The 13436-nt window shown below is 32.5% G+C and overlaps 1 protein-coding gene across 5 annotated transcripts in view; it reads left to right on the top strand.

The window, feature by feature from the left end:
- The window catches only part of Eml4 (EMAP like 4), a 140444-nt gene that overhangs the window by 78770 nt on the left and 48238 nt on the right, over positions 1–13436 (top strand). Inside the window, exons 4-8 of one of the 5 annotated variants that reach the window (XM_027934319.2) lie at positions 1292–1465; positions 3298–3426; positions 3888–3913; positions 4105–4137; positions 12633–12756. In XM_027934319.2, coding sequence (XP_027790120.2) covers positions 1292–1465; positions 3298–3426; positions 3888–3913; positions 4105–4137; positions 12633–12756 — 486 coding nt within the window. Of the gene's footprint in view, positions 1–1291; positions 1466–3297; positions 3427–3887; positions 3914–4104; positions 4138–6600; positions 6681–12632; positions 12757–13436 lie in introns of those variants that run through there. The other 4 variants (XM_027934318.2, XM_071601524.1, XM_071601525.1 and 1 more) reach the window with 4 other exon arrangements.

A 13436-nucleotide genomic window follows, 5' to 3' on the forward strand; every position in this document is an offset into this window, starting at 1 on the left:
GATTCCATCTGTTTTGTAATGTTGCCAAGAGTGTGATATAAGTACTCCTATCTGGTATGGTTGTGAATGGAAGGTGACTCATGAATAAAGAATCAAAGTGTGGAATTATAAGAATTTATATGTAAATACCTTAAATATTTTAACATTCATATTATTCATTTCTTATTTTTTTATTTAAATAAAAGGTCAGGCCTCCCACCCCATCTAAGGATGCATCTCTGATTAAATTTCTTGTTGATTGTGAAATAAAATAATGACCAAAAATAACTTTTCATAATTTTTAGTTTCATTTATTTATTTTTTTATATTTATTTTTTAGTTTTAGTCGGACACAACACATTTATTTATTTGTTTGTTTATTTGTTTGTTTGTTTGTTTATGGTGTTGAGGATCGAACTCAGGGCCTCGCACGCACTAGGTGAGCACTCTACTGCTGAGCCACAACCCCAGCCACTTAGTTTTACTTACAAAGGCAGAGTAATAAATTTTAAAAATCTGGCAAAACAATATGTTAGAATCCATCTCTATTTCTGTGATATTTAAAATTCTCACTCCAGCTTAACAGTTTTTTTAGTAACTCACTTTTAGTCTTTCTAGAACATTCAAGTTAGTTTTCATAGAACTTGTCATTCTCTTTTCTATGTGTGTTTTGTTGATTTTCTTTGTATTTAATTAACTTGCATAATTAAAATAACAACTACTGACATCAGCAGGTTTGAGGAAAAAATGAACTCTTGCTAAGATTAAAACTGAATTGAAGGGGTCTGAAAATGGATCTCTGCCATAGAGCACTTGCGCAGCATGTGCAAGGTCATGGATTCAATCCCCAACACTAAAACTAAATAAAACAAAACTCCATAGACAGAAGCAGGAGTATTCAAAGAAATTAGGGAATAAACATGAGCTTTTAATGTGCCTGAGACATCAGTTTGTTTTCACAGGTAATGGAAAATGTCACTAATCCTCTCATTTGGATAGGTTTTCATTGCCCTCCACCCCCAGCTTCCTAGATGGCAACATCCATTTGAGGTAATTTCTGTCCTTTCTGACCAGAAGGGCAGTCTTTACAGGATATATTGCCTTAGAATTTTTATAAAATTTTTACTGAAGCTTTTTAATAATTTCCAGAGTTTTCAAAGAAATAGTTTTCCATATTGAATGAAAGCAGTAAAAGTTGTATTAGTTGTGTATGATTTAGGGTTTTGAATTATATAATAATCACTTTTCTATCATTTGATTTTTTTTAATTTGTTTAAATATGTGTTGTTCCATGTTATACTTTATTTTACAGTGGTACAGAAAAAAAGAAAGAAAAACCACAAGGACAGAGAGAAAAAAAAGAGGAATCTCATTCTAATGATCAAAGTCCACAAATTCGAGCATCACCTTCTCCCCAGTCCTCTTCACAGCCTCTCCAAATACACAGACAAACTCCAGAAAGCAAGAATTCTACTCCCACCAAAAGGTTTCAACCGTCCCCAAGTACAGAGCTAGGGAATGGTTGTAAAGATACCTAAATTCTGTGACTTGGGAAAAACTTAGCTATCCATGGATTTCAGGAGAAAAGCCCACTGGCTTTTTTTCTTTATTTTTTGATATCATATGTATTTTAGAAAATTGGGGAATAAAAATTTAAGGTTAAAATTTCTTAGTTAAAACTGGAAAAGAAATAAATTTTTAATGAACAATTTGGCAAAAGAAGGCATGAATAATCTATTTTAAACCCAAAACAATGTTTTTATAACATAGAATACTTTTAAATTTAATATAGTCATGTATAAATTTATAGCCATGGATAGAATGGCCATATGTAATTATCCGCACCACATTTTGGCATCATTACAACCTTCAACTTGCAAGGGCCCTTCTCAATAAATGGCTCTTCATTGTGGCTGCCTCTCAGGTTTAGTTTTGGGTCTTGGGAGGATAAGTTCTTGCTTGAATAGGGAAACAAATTCATTTCACCTGGTCTTTTCTATGCTAAAGGCTTGCTTGAGGGCTTCTCTGTGTCCATAAAATTAGTATTTTAAAATTATGAGAGGGGGAGAAGGGACAACATTCTAACAATGTGTGAGCCTAAATTGGGTATTTAAACCTGCATGCTGGGAGTTTACTGCTACATCTACCTTGTAATAAAAAAACTGAGACCAATTAAATTGGCCTGTTTTAGAAGTGCAGATTCAAGTTTTATCATTAGGTTTATATTTTACCATCATACTTCTGCTTAGAAATCGTAGAAACTATTAAACCATTCCCGGAACTGGATAGGATTTTAATAAAATAAATAACTATTCCTAAAGGATTTATAATAATTTTTATTTGACCAGTTTAATATTTTGTCTCAAATCTGTAATGGAAATTTGGGAAACCAAAGTACCCTTCACTTGATTGATGCACGATTACCATTTGCTTTTTTTATGTGCCTCTTGCAGATTCTTAGGCTGTCTAAATGGTTTGTTATTTTTCTGCCTGGTCTGTGGAGTTTTCCTTGGATATAACTTAGTAATGTTATGTAACTTTGGATTGTTTGTGGTTAAAGGTGGCTTTATATAATGAATCTCTTTAAGGTTCTCATATGATTTGATATCTTCTTTGTCCCGGTCTTTTTTTCAGCTTCTTGAGGTCTCCTGGAAATGTGCTTGCCCTTCTAAATTGCTCTTTGGAAATACTACTGCAAGAAGTATTGAAGCCTGGATGAGTTTTAGGATAGTTAGCAATGCAGCCAAAAAGTCATTTACAAATAAAAAGTATTCAGTTAATATAGAAAATGAGCATTGATAATACCACTTTTTGATTGAATCTTGTTTATTTCTGATCATAGGTGAAATTGTCTTTAAAGATATAAACAAGAATTTCACTTTTAGTCTCACAATTTATTTAGAAACTGTCTTTAGAACCATATGTAATTTAATTACTTGAGGACATAATTCCATAAAAATGAAAGTTACAGCCTTACAATTCAGTGACTGTGAAAATGTACAGAATTTTTGTAACTATATTATAACTCAAATTTAAGCAATTTTTTTCTGTTATCAGCAAAATGTATAGATTTATTTCTATCAGTGAATTTCTTCTAGTGAATATTCTTAATAATACTGAAATTTACAAAACAGACTTGGTAATTGCCTTGTTTAACTCCTTTACTCATCTAGGCAGAGCCTTTCAACTAATCCTTCCTTCTCTTTTCTGGATTGCTTTAATGAAATGTTAATAACTGCTTTTGTGTTCTACTTAAACTGTCAGTTACATGTCATTGCTACTCAGAATTTTTGGCTAAGAAGTTAATATTTCTTCTAGCATCAAACGAACACCAACAGCTGAAAAGTCACATAATTCATGGGAAAATTCAGATGATAGTCGTAATAAATTATTGAGAACAGCTTCAACATCAAAACTGATATCAAAAGTTATTAAAAATACAGACAAGTAAGTATTCTTTCTTCATTACATCTAAATATTAATAATTCTGTGACTCTTGTTTGCATATACATTTATATTTGTCATTTGAAATTTTTAAAAATTTGTATTATAATTTATCAGTTTTTTCTTCAGTGTATTTTTTTAAGTCTTCTCAGAAAAGCTATTTCCTTCTTAATGTCCCAAATAGTAAATCTCCTATATGATTTGAATATTTTTCTTAAATTCTTTTTATTCTGTCAGTGTTTAGCTATCTGTGAGACATTCATTGTTTTACAAAACAATGTATATTAGTAGTTGAGATCAGTTATTAGTTGAAACCAGTGAGGCATATTGATGCTTAAATTTCACTTCTGGGTCTTTATCTGGGTTGTGGGCTAGGCCCAGAGTTGTACAATTTCTTCAGATGATTCTAATGGTCAGCTGTATAAACTTATAAAATAAATGTGTTCTTTGAATTCCTTTTTTAGGCATAAAGATGTCATCATCAATCAAGGTAAATTAAAAATCCTGTAAATTTATTTTTTGCTTTTCTACATCAGCTTAATTTTTGCTAAATGATAAGAATGTTGTCTTACTTTCATTTGGTCTACTTTATTCATAGTAATCAGAGACATGTTACATTATTGTAGTCATTTAAAAATGCTCAATTTTTATTGTAAGATATGTCATTTTTGTTTCAACCAGCAAAAATGTCAACCCGTGAAAAAAACAGCCAAGGTAAGAATAAGCTACGCAGTTGGTCGCCTTCTAAGTTAATTTCTTCCTGGATCTCTTATTTGGCTTTTCATATGATTTCCCTCTTAAAAAAGGAAATATCATGCTAATTTGAACTAGAGAATCCGGCTACTTTTTTAAAATCCCTCTTATTTTTATGAGACAAAGAAGTATAAAATGTTTTCTCCCTTAAAAAAAGTTACACTTAGAAAAGCCATTTAAAAGATTGATAAATTTTAACTCAATTTTCTGTCTTGCCAATTTCGTTGCAAATAATCACTCATTTCTTGATGCTAAGACTGAAAATATAATGAGTCTAGCAAACCATTTCCTCTTAAGTTTTTCTTTTATATTGATTGTAATTTCTGGCTACTTGCTGTTGTTGGCTTGTTCTAACCAAACAAGGTAAGCAGACATTCTGTAAATACGTATTTAATTTAATTGCAAAGTAGGTAAGTTTTATGTATAAGTTTTACATTCTCCTTAGATTGCCTGCAAATTTAATTGAAGCATGCTGTTCTAAATGAAAGCATGTCTTTTCTGTGCATGCTTTTTGCAGCTCATTTCTATGTATCATAGTTATCTTTATTTTCTCAGCTTAAGTGTAGACAAATTTTTGTTAGAGATTTTACTTGATTTCTGTGGATTTTTACTCTCTTTAGTCCTAATAAGAAAAAAATATATGTTATCTTCTTTGGATCATTTATCTGAAATCATAAATGAGGTTGAGTTTTTTTTTTAAGTTGTAGGTGGACATAATACCTTTATTTCATTTTTATGTGGTGCTGAGGATCGAACCCAGTGCCTCACGTGTGCTAGGTGAGCACTCTACCGCTGAGCCACAACCCCAGCCCCAAATGAGGTTGAATTTTCATGGCTTTATTCTCTTTAGTTAGGTCTTAACTTTCTCCCTCCATACCAGTACAGAATAGATTAGGCAAAGGGTTGAGATCCTTTAAGGAAAAATGAGATTTTATTTACAAAGACAATTCTTACTATATTATATATCGAAACTTCTTTTTTCTTTTTTAAATAGAGGATGTGATGTATAGTTGAAATGACAGTAAATGGACAGTTGCTGTGTTTATTGTTTGGTCCTGGCTCTTCTGTATAATAGTTTTTTGACCTAGGCCAAATGACAGTATCTCTTAAGTAGTTTTCTACTCTTAGAATAATAACTATAAAACTTAATTTATATGACTGCTAAAGGATGAAATATATGTGAAAGTACTTCAAAAATAGAAAACACTATAACTATAAATAGGTGCAGTTATTATTAAGTGGTTTGCTAAAACCTCATATTTTTAAAAATCATTGTGGAGTTAATAAGGATAGGCTACCTGACGTTTTAGTATGTTCTTTTGAAGGAAAAAGAACTTATGATTAATACATAAGAGTGATTTGTGTTGATGTCACAATTTTCAAAATCAGGTAAACAAGGTAATGTATTTGAAAGGTAGAGATTTTGCCTTAGAAACATCCCTTAGCACAGTTTTAGCCAGTACCTGGGGAGAAGGATGGAATGAAAAGTTGGGAAAGGATATAGAAAAATAAGTTAAGTTCTGTTACAAGAACTTTACCTCAAAAAGATTGGCTCAGATCTTTGAAAATGATAATATCCCAATGTTGCCTGCATTGAGACTTAATTTTGGAATTTGAGTCTACTCCTTTGCTACTCTAATCACTGTATATTATCTGGAGAATAGACTTTAATCATTCAACAGTATCTGCAAGGAGAACTTTGTTTCTTCCATCTTTTATATAATTCAAAACTGACTGAGTTTGGGCAGATCCTATAGAAAGAAGTGGATGGATTCAAGATGGTTTATGGATAGGTAGGGAATGAGAGGTGAGGAACAGAGGAATCTATGAAGACTAGCGTGAACAACTAGTTAAGTGACATCTGCTGAAATAGGAAACATTTGAGGAGAAATAGTATGTACAAAAGAATATGAACTTGGTTTTGAACAATTGAACTTTTTTTTTGTTTTAACTTAACTCTTCATGTAGGGATGTATAGCAGACAACATGATATAGGTATTTAAATGTGGATTTTGAAATCCAGAGACAGGTTTCATCATAGCTCTAGTAACCCTGAATGGGTTAGTTTACATCCCTATGTTTTTGTTTTCTCATCTATAATTGAGATAATAATAAACCTTAATTGTAAAAATTAAGGATGATAATAAAGTGTTTTAACACAATACCTGGTACATAGTCCCAAATATATTTTATTTAGAGTCTGGCATTTTTAAAACCTTGCATTTAAATGATAAAGTAAGATGTCATCTTTTGAATAGATGCTCTTCACTTGCTTTAAGTTATAGATCTATTTTAAAAGATTGACATTCATTTTGCATGGCATAGTCACAACACATTTTCTTAATATTTTAGCTATTAATACTATTATCTGTCACTTTTGGACAATTTTTTAAAAATATGATTTATTAATCTCTTTAGCTCTTTTTTGACAATGACAACTGTGATTTGTTCCAAGCCATCTGCTTTGATTTGGGAAGAAGCCTATTTACATTTGGTACATTTAGGTGAGTGGTAGTAGAGAAAACTACCTAAAAGGTCTTGCCCTTCAGGCATAGCAGTATAAGAGAAAAGTGATGTGGCTTCATGTACTGATCAACATTAAGGAATAAGGCAGGAAGTCAATGATTGAAAACAATAGGAAGTGGAATGGAATGTACACAGGACAATCTCTGAGGTTAGGTGTGGAGAGTAGGACAAATTATGTCACTAAGGAGGTTCTTACCTGGATTTTTATTTGTACTTTGAAGCCTGAACCCTTTTTCATTAATCTTCCTAGTTCTGGGTTCTCTTCTACTTGGAGCTAAGATAAAGTCCTTGGAGCACAAGATCTTAAAATTTGAATAAATTTTCCCTTAGGACTATTTGCTGTTAGATGTAGCAGTCAGTTTCTAGAATAATACTATTTAACTGATAAGTTACTGATACAAAAATGTTGAGGTTTTTTGTTTTGGTTTTTGTGAATCTGGGTGTCATATCCAGGGCCTTATACATGTTTGGTAAGCAGTCTACTAAGTTACATCCCCAGATTTAAAAAAAAAAAAAATCTGTGCTAATTTTGGGGACTGTAGGCACCTATTGGGAAAATAGGTAAGTCTGAAATATTTTGTAATCAAAATGAGCACAGCTGATGAGCTCATTCTTATAATAGATATCAAATATAATGTTTTACGTTTTTATTATTTTTTATGTTCCAGGATCAAGCCCAGGGCCTTGTATTCTACTACTGAACTGCATCCCCAGCCCACATTTTTTTCCATACAAAAACTTAGTGTCTGCCAGATGCAATGGCACAGGCCTATAAATCCTGTGACTCAACTGAAGAAGAGGATTGCAAGTTCAAAGCCAGCCTCAGCAACAAAGCAAGGCCCTATTTCAAAAATTAAAAAAAAAAAAAAAAAAGATGTAAAAAGAGCTTGGCATGTGGCTCAGTGATTAAGCACCCCTGGGTTCAATCCCTAGTACCAAAAATAATTATTATAAAGAAGAAGAAAAGGAAAAGTCTCACATGTCCTCATTATTTTTAAAAGCAGAACCTGAAGGTTCTCAAATTGGTTGGGCTGGGGATATAACTCAGTTGATACAGTGCTTGCCTCTCATGCACAAGGTCCTAGATTCAATCCCCAGCACCACCACCCCCCCCCCCCAAAAAAAAGTTGCCTATTACTACTTTTTCAAACTTGAATAATCTTTAACCAATTTTTACCTTAGTATCATAAACTAAGTTCTGTTTATTTTTTATGCTATTTATTTTTTGACAAATTGCATGTATTTATTGTATATATTCTGAAGTATATATATTTTATAGAATGATTAAATATAGTTAGTTAATAAATGCATCACTTCACATATTTATCACTCTTATGGGGAGAACACTTAACGTCCACACTCATTTTTCAAGAATACCGTATACCATCACTAACTAAGATCACCATGCTATACAAACTGGTGGCCTTTGTGCAGCAGGCCAAATAGATGTATTTTCACACTTTCCTTTTTTTTTTTTTTTTGGTCAAAGACATAAACATTTAAAATTAAGAGATTTCATAATAAATTACAGATTTTCAGTTTCTTTTGAAAATTGAAAAGATCTTGTAACGTGGAACCCATATCACTCATGGAATTGACTAGGCACTGCCTCCCTGAGATGGTCACAACCCCAGTCATCTTTTACTCTCCCACTTTTCTCATTTGCATTTCCTTTCTGATTTTACAGATATTTGAATATGTAACCCTTGTTTTAAAGTGTGTCTGATAGAATCAGCAGAATTCTGGCTTATTTGTCCATTATTATCCACAATATCACCTTAAGACTTATGAAGAAATAATATTGTATATAAATCACATAAGCAATTGCTAGACAGTTTTAAAAATGGTCACAAATCCTTCTCAAAGGGAGGGTAATAAATAATTATCAAGACCTCATTATGCCTTACAATGTGATCATAATTCTAAGCAATACCTAGTGTTACCATTTTATGTATTAGGAATATGAGGCCAAAGTTTCACAGCCAGAAAGGGAGTAAAGCTGGAATTCAAATCCCAGTCAGTCTTTTGCAAAGCTCATGTTCTTTCTACTATAATGTATTGCTTCCCTCTCAGTTCCAAGAATTGCTTAAAGTGCTTAAATTATATTATTGGTCTCTAACATGTATAGACCAGAAAAGCATTTTTATCCTAACATGATTTGCCCTTTTTTTATATCATATTAGAAAAATTGGCATGCACTGGTATAGCTCCTTTGCTTTCCCATTTAATCGGTGTTGCCACTTGACAGTTAATAAACCAATGAATACAGTATTCTAAGCTGTCTGTATTAGCAGAAAAGATCTATTTGTGTATATACTACTACTAACCTTTTCCCTTTGCTAAACATACATTGCCTTCTAAATGGCAATAGAAGCATCTACTAAATGTTGATCATGTGCACCTCTAATCAAGAATCCTGGGAAAAAATTTTAGAGGGTAGGATGTCTGCCTTTAAAAAAATGTGTACTGGTTTTTTAAAAAATGTGTTAAAAAAAACTGGAAGGAAAGTTATGTGACAAATCAATACCTAATACCTTAAAAGAATAAACTTAAAAAGGACAAGGAGATAGAGATTAGAATGACTGTAGAAGGGAGAGATCTACAGCTGGTAATCATTTAGTTATCATTAAAGTCCAGCTGTGATAAAAAATCATCAGGAAGCAGAGCCCACTCTTAGATTCAAAAGTAATAAAGACATACATCATGTGGTGTTAAACCCCATAGTGTGGGTGGGAGTTCTTAGCCTGTTCTCAGATCAAACTGTGAGACTGAGCACACTGAGTAATAATAATAAAAATAACTTGAACTTCTCACCCATACCAAACACAACTTTTTGACCTGACTCTGAAAAAAATACTTGCAGATATTTAGCAATTTATTTTATCTTCTTCTTTTTCATGGTTTGCATTATATAAGCAACTGAATTATGAATTACTGGATTATGTATAATTCTCCTTAGTTAGCTCAGGTCATTATTGGAGATCTTAAGATCGCATCTGCCTCTGGTTGATGGTCATATTTTCAGTCTGGTCCATTGTTGTTTTCTTTCATGTCAGAAAATTGGCAAATGCTAGACATTTCCTATGCCTTTACACCAAATCCCTTTGTTTCTCTTTCCCTTTTAGATTGTTTTGTTGCCATTTTATAATCACCATCAGCATTTACTAAACCTGTCTGTAATGTAGATCATCCCTGCTAGGGACAGGGACGAGTGGGGTTTTGTTGTTGTTTGTTTTTTAAGGAATAAGAAACAATCCCATTTGTTTTGTGAAGTGTTGTTTCCTTTTGTAAAATACAATTTATAAATACTGATTTGGTTCTAGATTTGTTTTTTTTAAAGCATCGTTAGCTTTAGACTATTGAAGATCTTCTAAACATTGGAGATCTATTGGTTTATGTAATTAAAAGATGTTTTAGAACCTATGCTGCTAATAGGAAAATGGTTTCTAGGCCTGGGGGTGCAGATTAGTGGTGGAGTTTCTGCCAAGCATGTTTAAAAAAGGTCCTGAGCTCAATCTTGAGTACCACCAAAAATTTAAAAATGATGAAGGAGACCCTCAGAGGTATACAAAAGTACATACAAGAGGAAGTGAGGGGAAGGGGAAAAATAATACAAGGGGGACAAACGAATGTCAGTAAAGGGGGCAGAGAGAGAAGAGGGGAGGGGAGGGGAGGGGAGGGGGGATAGTAGAGGATAGGAAAGACAGCAGAATACAACAGACACTAGTATGGCAATATGTAAATCAATGGATGTGTAACTGATGTGATTCTGCAATCTGTATATGGGGTAAAAATGGGAGCTCGTAGCCCACTTGAATCAAATTGTGAAATATGATATATCAAGAACTATGTAATGTTTTGAACAGCCAACAATAAAAAATAAAAAAAAAAATGATGTTTTCTAGCACTGTCTTGACAATGTTAGTGTATTATAACTGAACTAGATGTTCTAGATGCAAGGCACAATTGTGAAGTGAGAGAAGTCTGCCTTCCTCTTTCTAGCTCTACTCACTGCTTAGCCTAACTCTTAATCCTTTTCCTCATCCTGATTTATGAAGGTGTTTGACTCCTATCCGCATGGTATATTCTGAGATCATAGTTTTGTTTTTGATTATGTTAAGAACACTTAATGTTAAGTCAGGCACTGTGGCTACCCCTGTGATCCTAGTGACTGGAGAGGCTGAGGCAGGAGGATTGCAAGTTCCAGGCCAGCCCCAGCAATTTAGCAAGACCCTGTCTCAAAAAATATATATAAATAAATAAAATGGCTGGAGATGCATGTATCCCTGGGTTCAATCCCTAATACCAAAACAAACAAACAAAAACCCAACCACTTAACATGAGATCTATGTTCTTAACAATTTTTAAGAGTACATTATTATTGATTACAGGTACAGTATTGTATATAATGGCTCTTATTCATCTCACTTGGCTGAAACATTACCCTTTGATTAGTAGTTCCACATTTCCCTTTTCCTTTTCCTTTGGCTCTGGTAACCACCATTCCTTTCTGATTCTAAAATTTCTACTATTTAGATGCATAATATGAGTAGAATCATGCTGTGTCTTTTTGTATCTGGCTTATTTTCTTAACAAAATGTCTTCAAGAGCCATCCATGTTGTTATATATTATAAAATTTCCTGCTTCTTAGAGACTAAATGAATTCCATTATGTTTATGTATTGAATTTTCTCTATCCATTTATCTGTCAGTGGATGTTTTTGTCCACATCTTGGCTGTTATGAATTGCTCTACTGTGAACATGAAATGAAAATGTTACTATCTCTTTAAGATCCCGAGTTTTAATTCTTTTGGAAAATACCCAGTAGTGGGATTGCTAGATGATATAGTAGTTCTATTTTAATTTTTTAAAGAACTTCTATCTTATTTTCTGAATTGACAATACAATTTTGCATTCTTACAAGAAGTGTGTAAGGGTTCTAATTTCTCCACATCTTTATCAACACTTATTTTTTTGCCTTTTTCTTTATATAATAGCTATTCTGACAGATGTGAAGTGATGTCTCATTGTGGCTTTGATTTGTATTACCCTGATAATTACTGTGTCAAATATTTTTCATAAATCTGTTGGTCCTTTTTTATGTCTTTGGAGAAATGTACATCCAAATATTTAACCTGTTTATTTTTATTAAAAAATAAAAATAAATTGTTGATGGACCTTTGTCTATCTTTATCATCTATATCTATATGTGCTGCTGAGAATCAAACCCAGTACCTCACCCTAGCCCATACTTAACCCATTTTTAAATCAGTTAGTAAGTTTTCTTTTTCTGTTAAATAGTAGGCATCCCTTATATATTTTAGAGATTAACCCCTTAGTAAATACATAGCTTGCAAATATTTTTCCTGTTTCATAAATTGCCTTTTTACTCTACTGATTATTTTCCTTTGCTGTGCAGAAGCTTTGTAGTTTGTGGGATATGATTTTTATGTGTTATTAAGCTCAGTAAATAGATCAAGTAGTATGGTGAAATGATTATTGCCTGTCCAAGTAATTTTTCTCTTCTTTTCAACAGTTTGAGAAACTTCCATCATCAAATTGTTTTCTTTTGCATCTTTCTACCTAAACCTTCCTGGGTGCCTTGTAGAAATGTGTACATTCAAGCAGATAAATTGTATTTTAATTATGAAGATAGTTATTCTCAATTAAAAGTTGCCAATGATTTTTCCTCCAATGGTTTGAACTAGATCTTTAGAGTATCACTTTGTTTTCTATATGCTATACAATATTTAACAAAAACAACTATATGTCATGAAAATAAAAACTTTGAAGTAACTATTTTCATTTTGTTTTTATTGTATCACCTTAATGATCCACTTTTCTATGATTATAAAGAAAATATGTATGGCTTAATTTTTTTTCCTGAGGATCTCAATGATGACTTCATTTTTGTCTTGTGTTTCAACAGAAGGAGAATATATTAAAATGTTTATGCGAGGTCGGCCGATTACAATGTTCATTCCTTCTGATGTTGACAACTATGACGACATCAGAACAGAACTTCCTCCTGAGAAGCTGAAACTGGAGTGGGTGTATCCTTCCCTGACATGATAACAAATTTATTTGCTTTGTCTCCAATTAAAGGAAAATTGATAAATCTATCAAAATTTTCTTTATGCAAAAAAGTAAATATAATAAACATAACAATCACTTCAGAAATTAAAAAGAAAACACCCTAATCCTTTCATATATTGTATATTTTGCTCTTAACAATTTTAAGCCTTCAGAATTAATAGAGAAAAGGGCAGCAGTATTCTGTAAACATCACAGTAGGTACAGGACTAGAATTGAAAGACTAGCGTTTGAGTCTTGGCTATGCCACTTATCTCCTATGCATCTTCACTTTCTTCACTTATAAAAAGGATATAACCCTGTCTCATAGGGCTATTGCCAGAATTTAATAAGAAAACATTGATTAAGCATTTTGTAAGCTGTGAAATGATTATGTGGTCATTTTCTTAAGAGATCAAATTAACAAAGTTGATTCTAATTCCAAAATTCTGTGCAAGACTTTTAAAAAATGATATTTAACACAAAACTTTTCTAATTTCACCTGGAAATTCTCACTTTTCTTAGAAGTTTTAAGAAACCTAGTGAAGCAGAAAGGAGTTAGTAGTGTAAACTCTACTCTCTGCCTTCCTCCCACACACTTTGAATTCCTTGCATTAGGCAGAAATCAGCTTGGGAAAATGCACCAATTCTGTAATTTGGT

Source organism: Marmota flaviventris, chromosome 14, assembly GCF_047511675.1.
Source record: "Marmota flaviventris isolate mMarFla1 chromosome 14, mMarFla1.hap1, whole genome shotgun sequence".
NCBI lineage: Eukaryota > Metazoa > Chordata > Mammalia > Rodentia > Sciuridae > Marmota > Marmota flaviventris.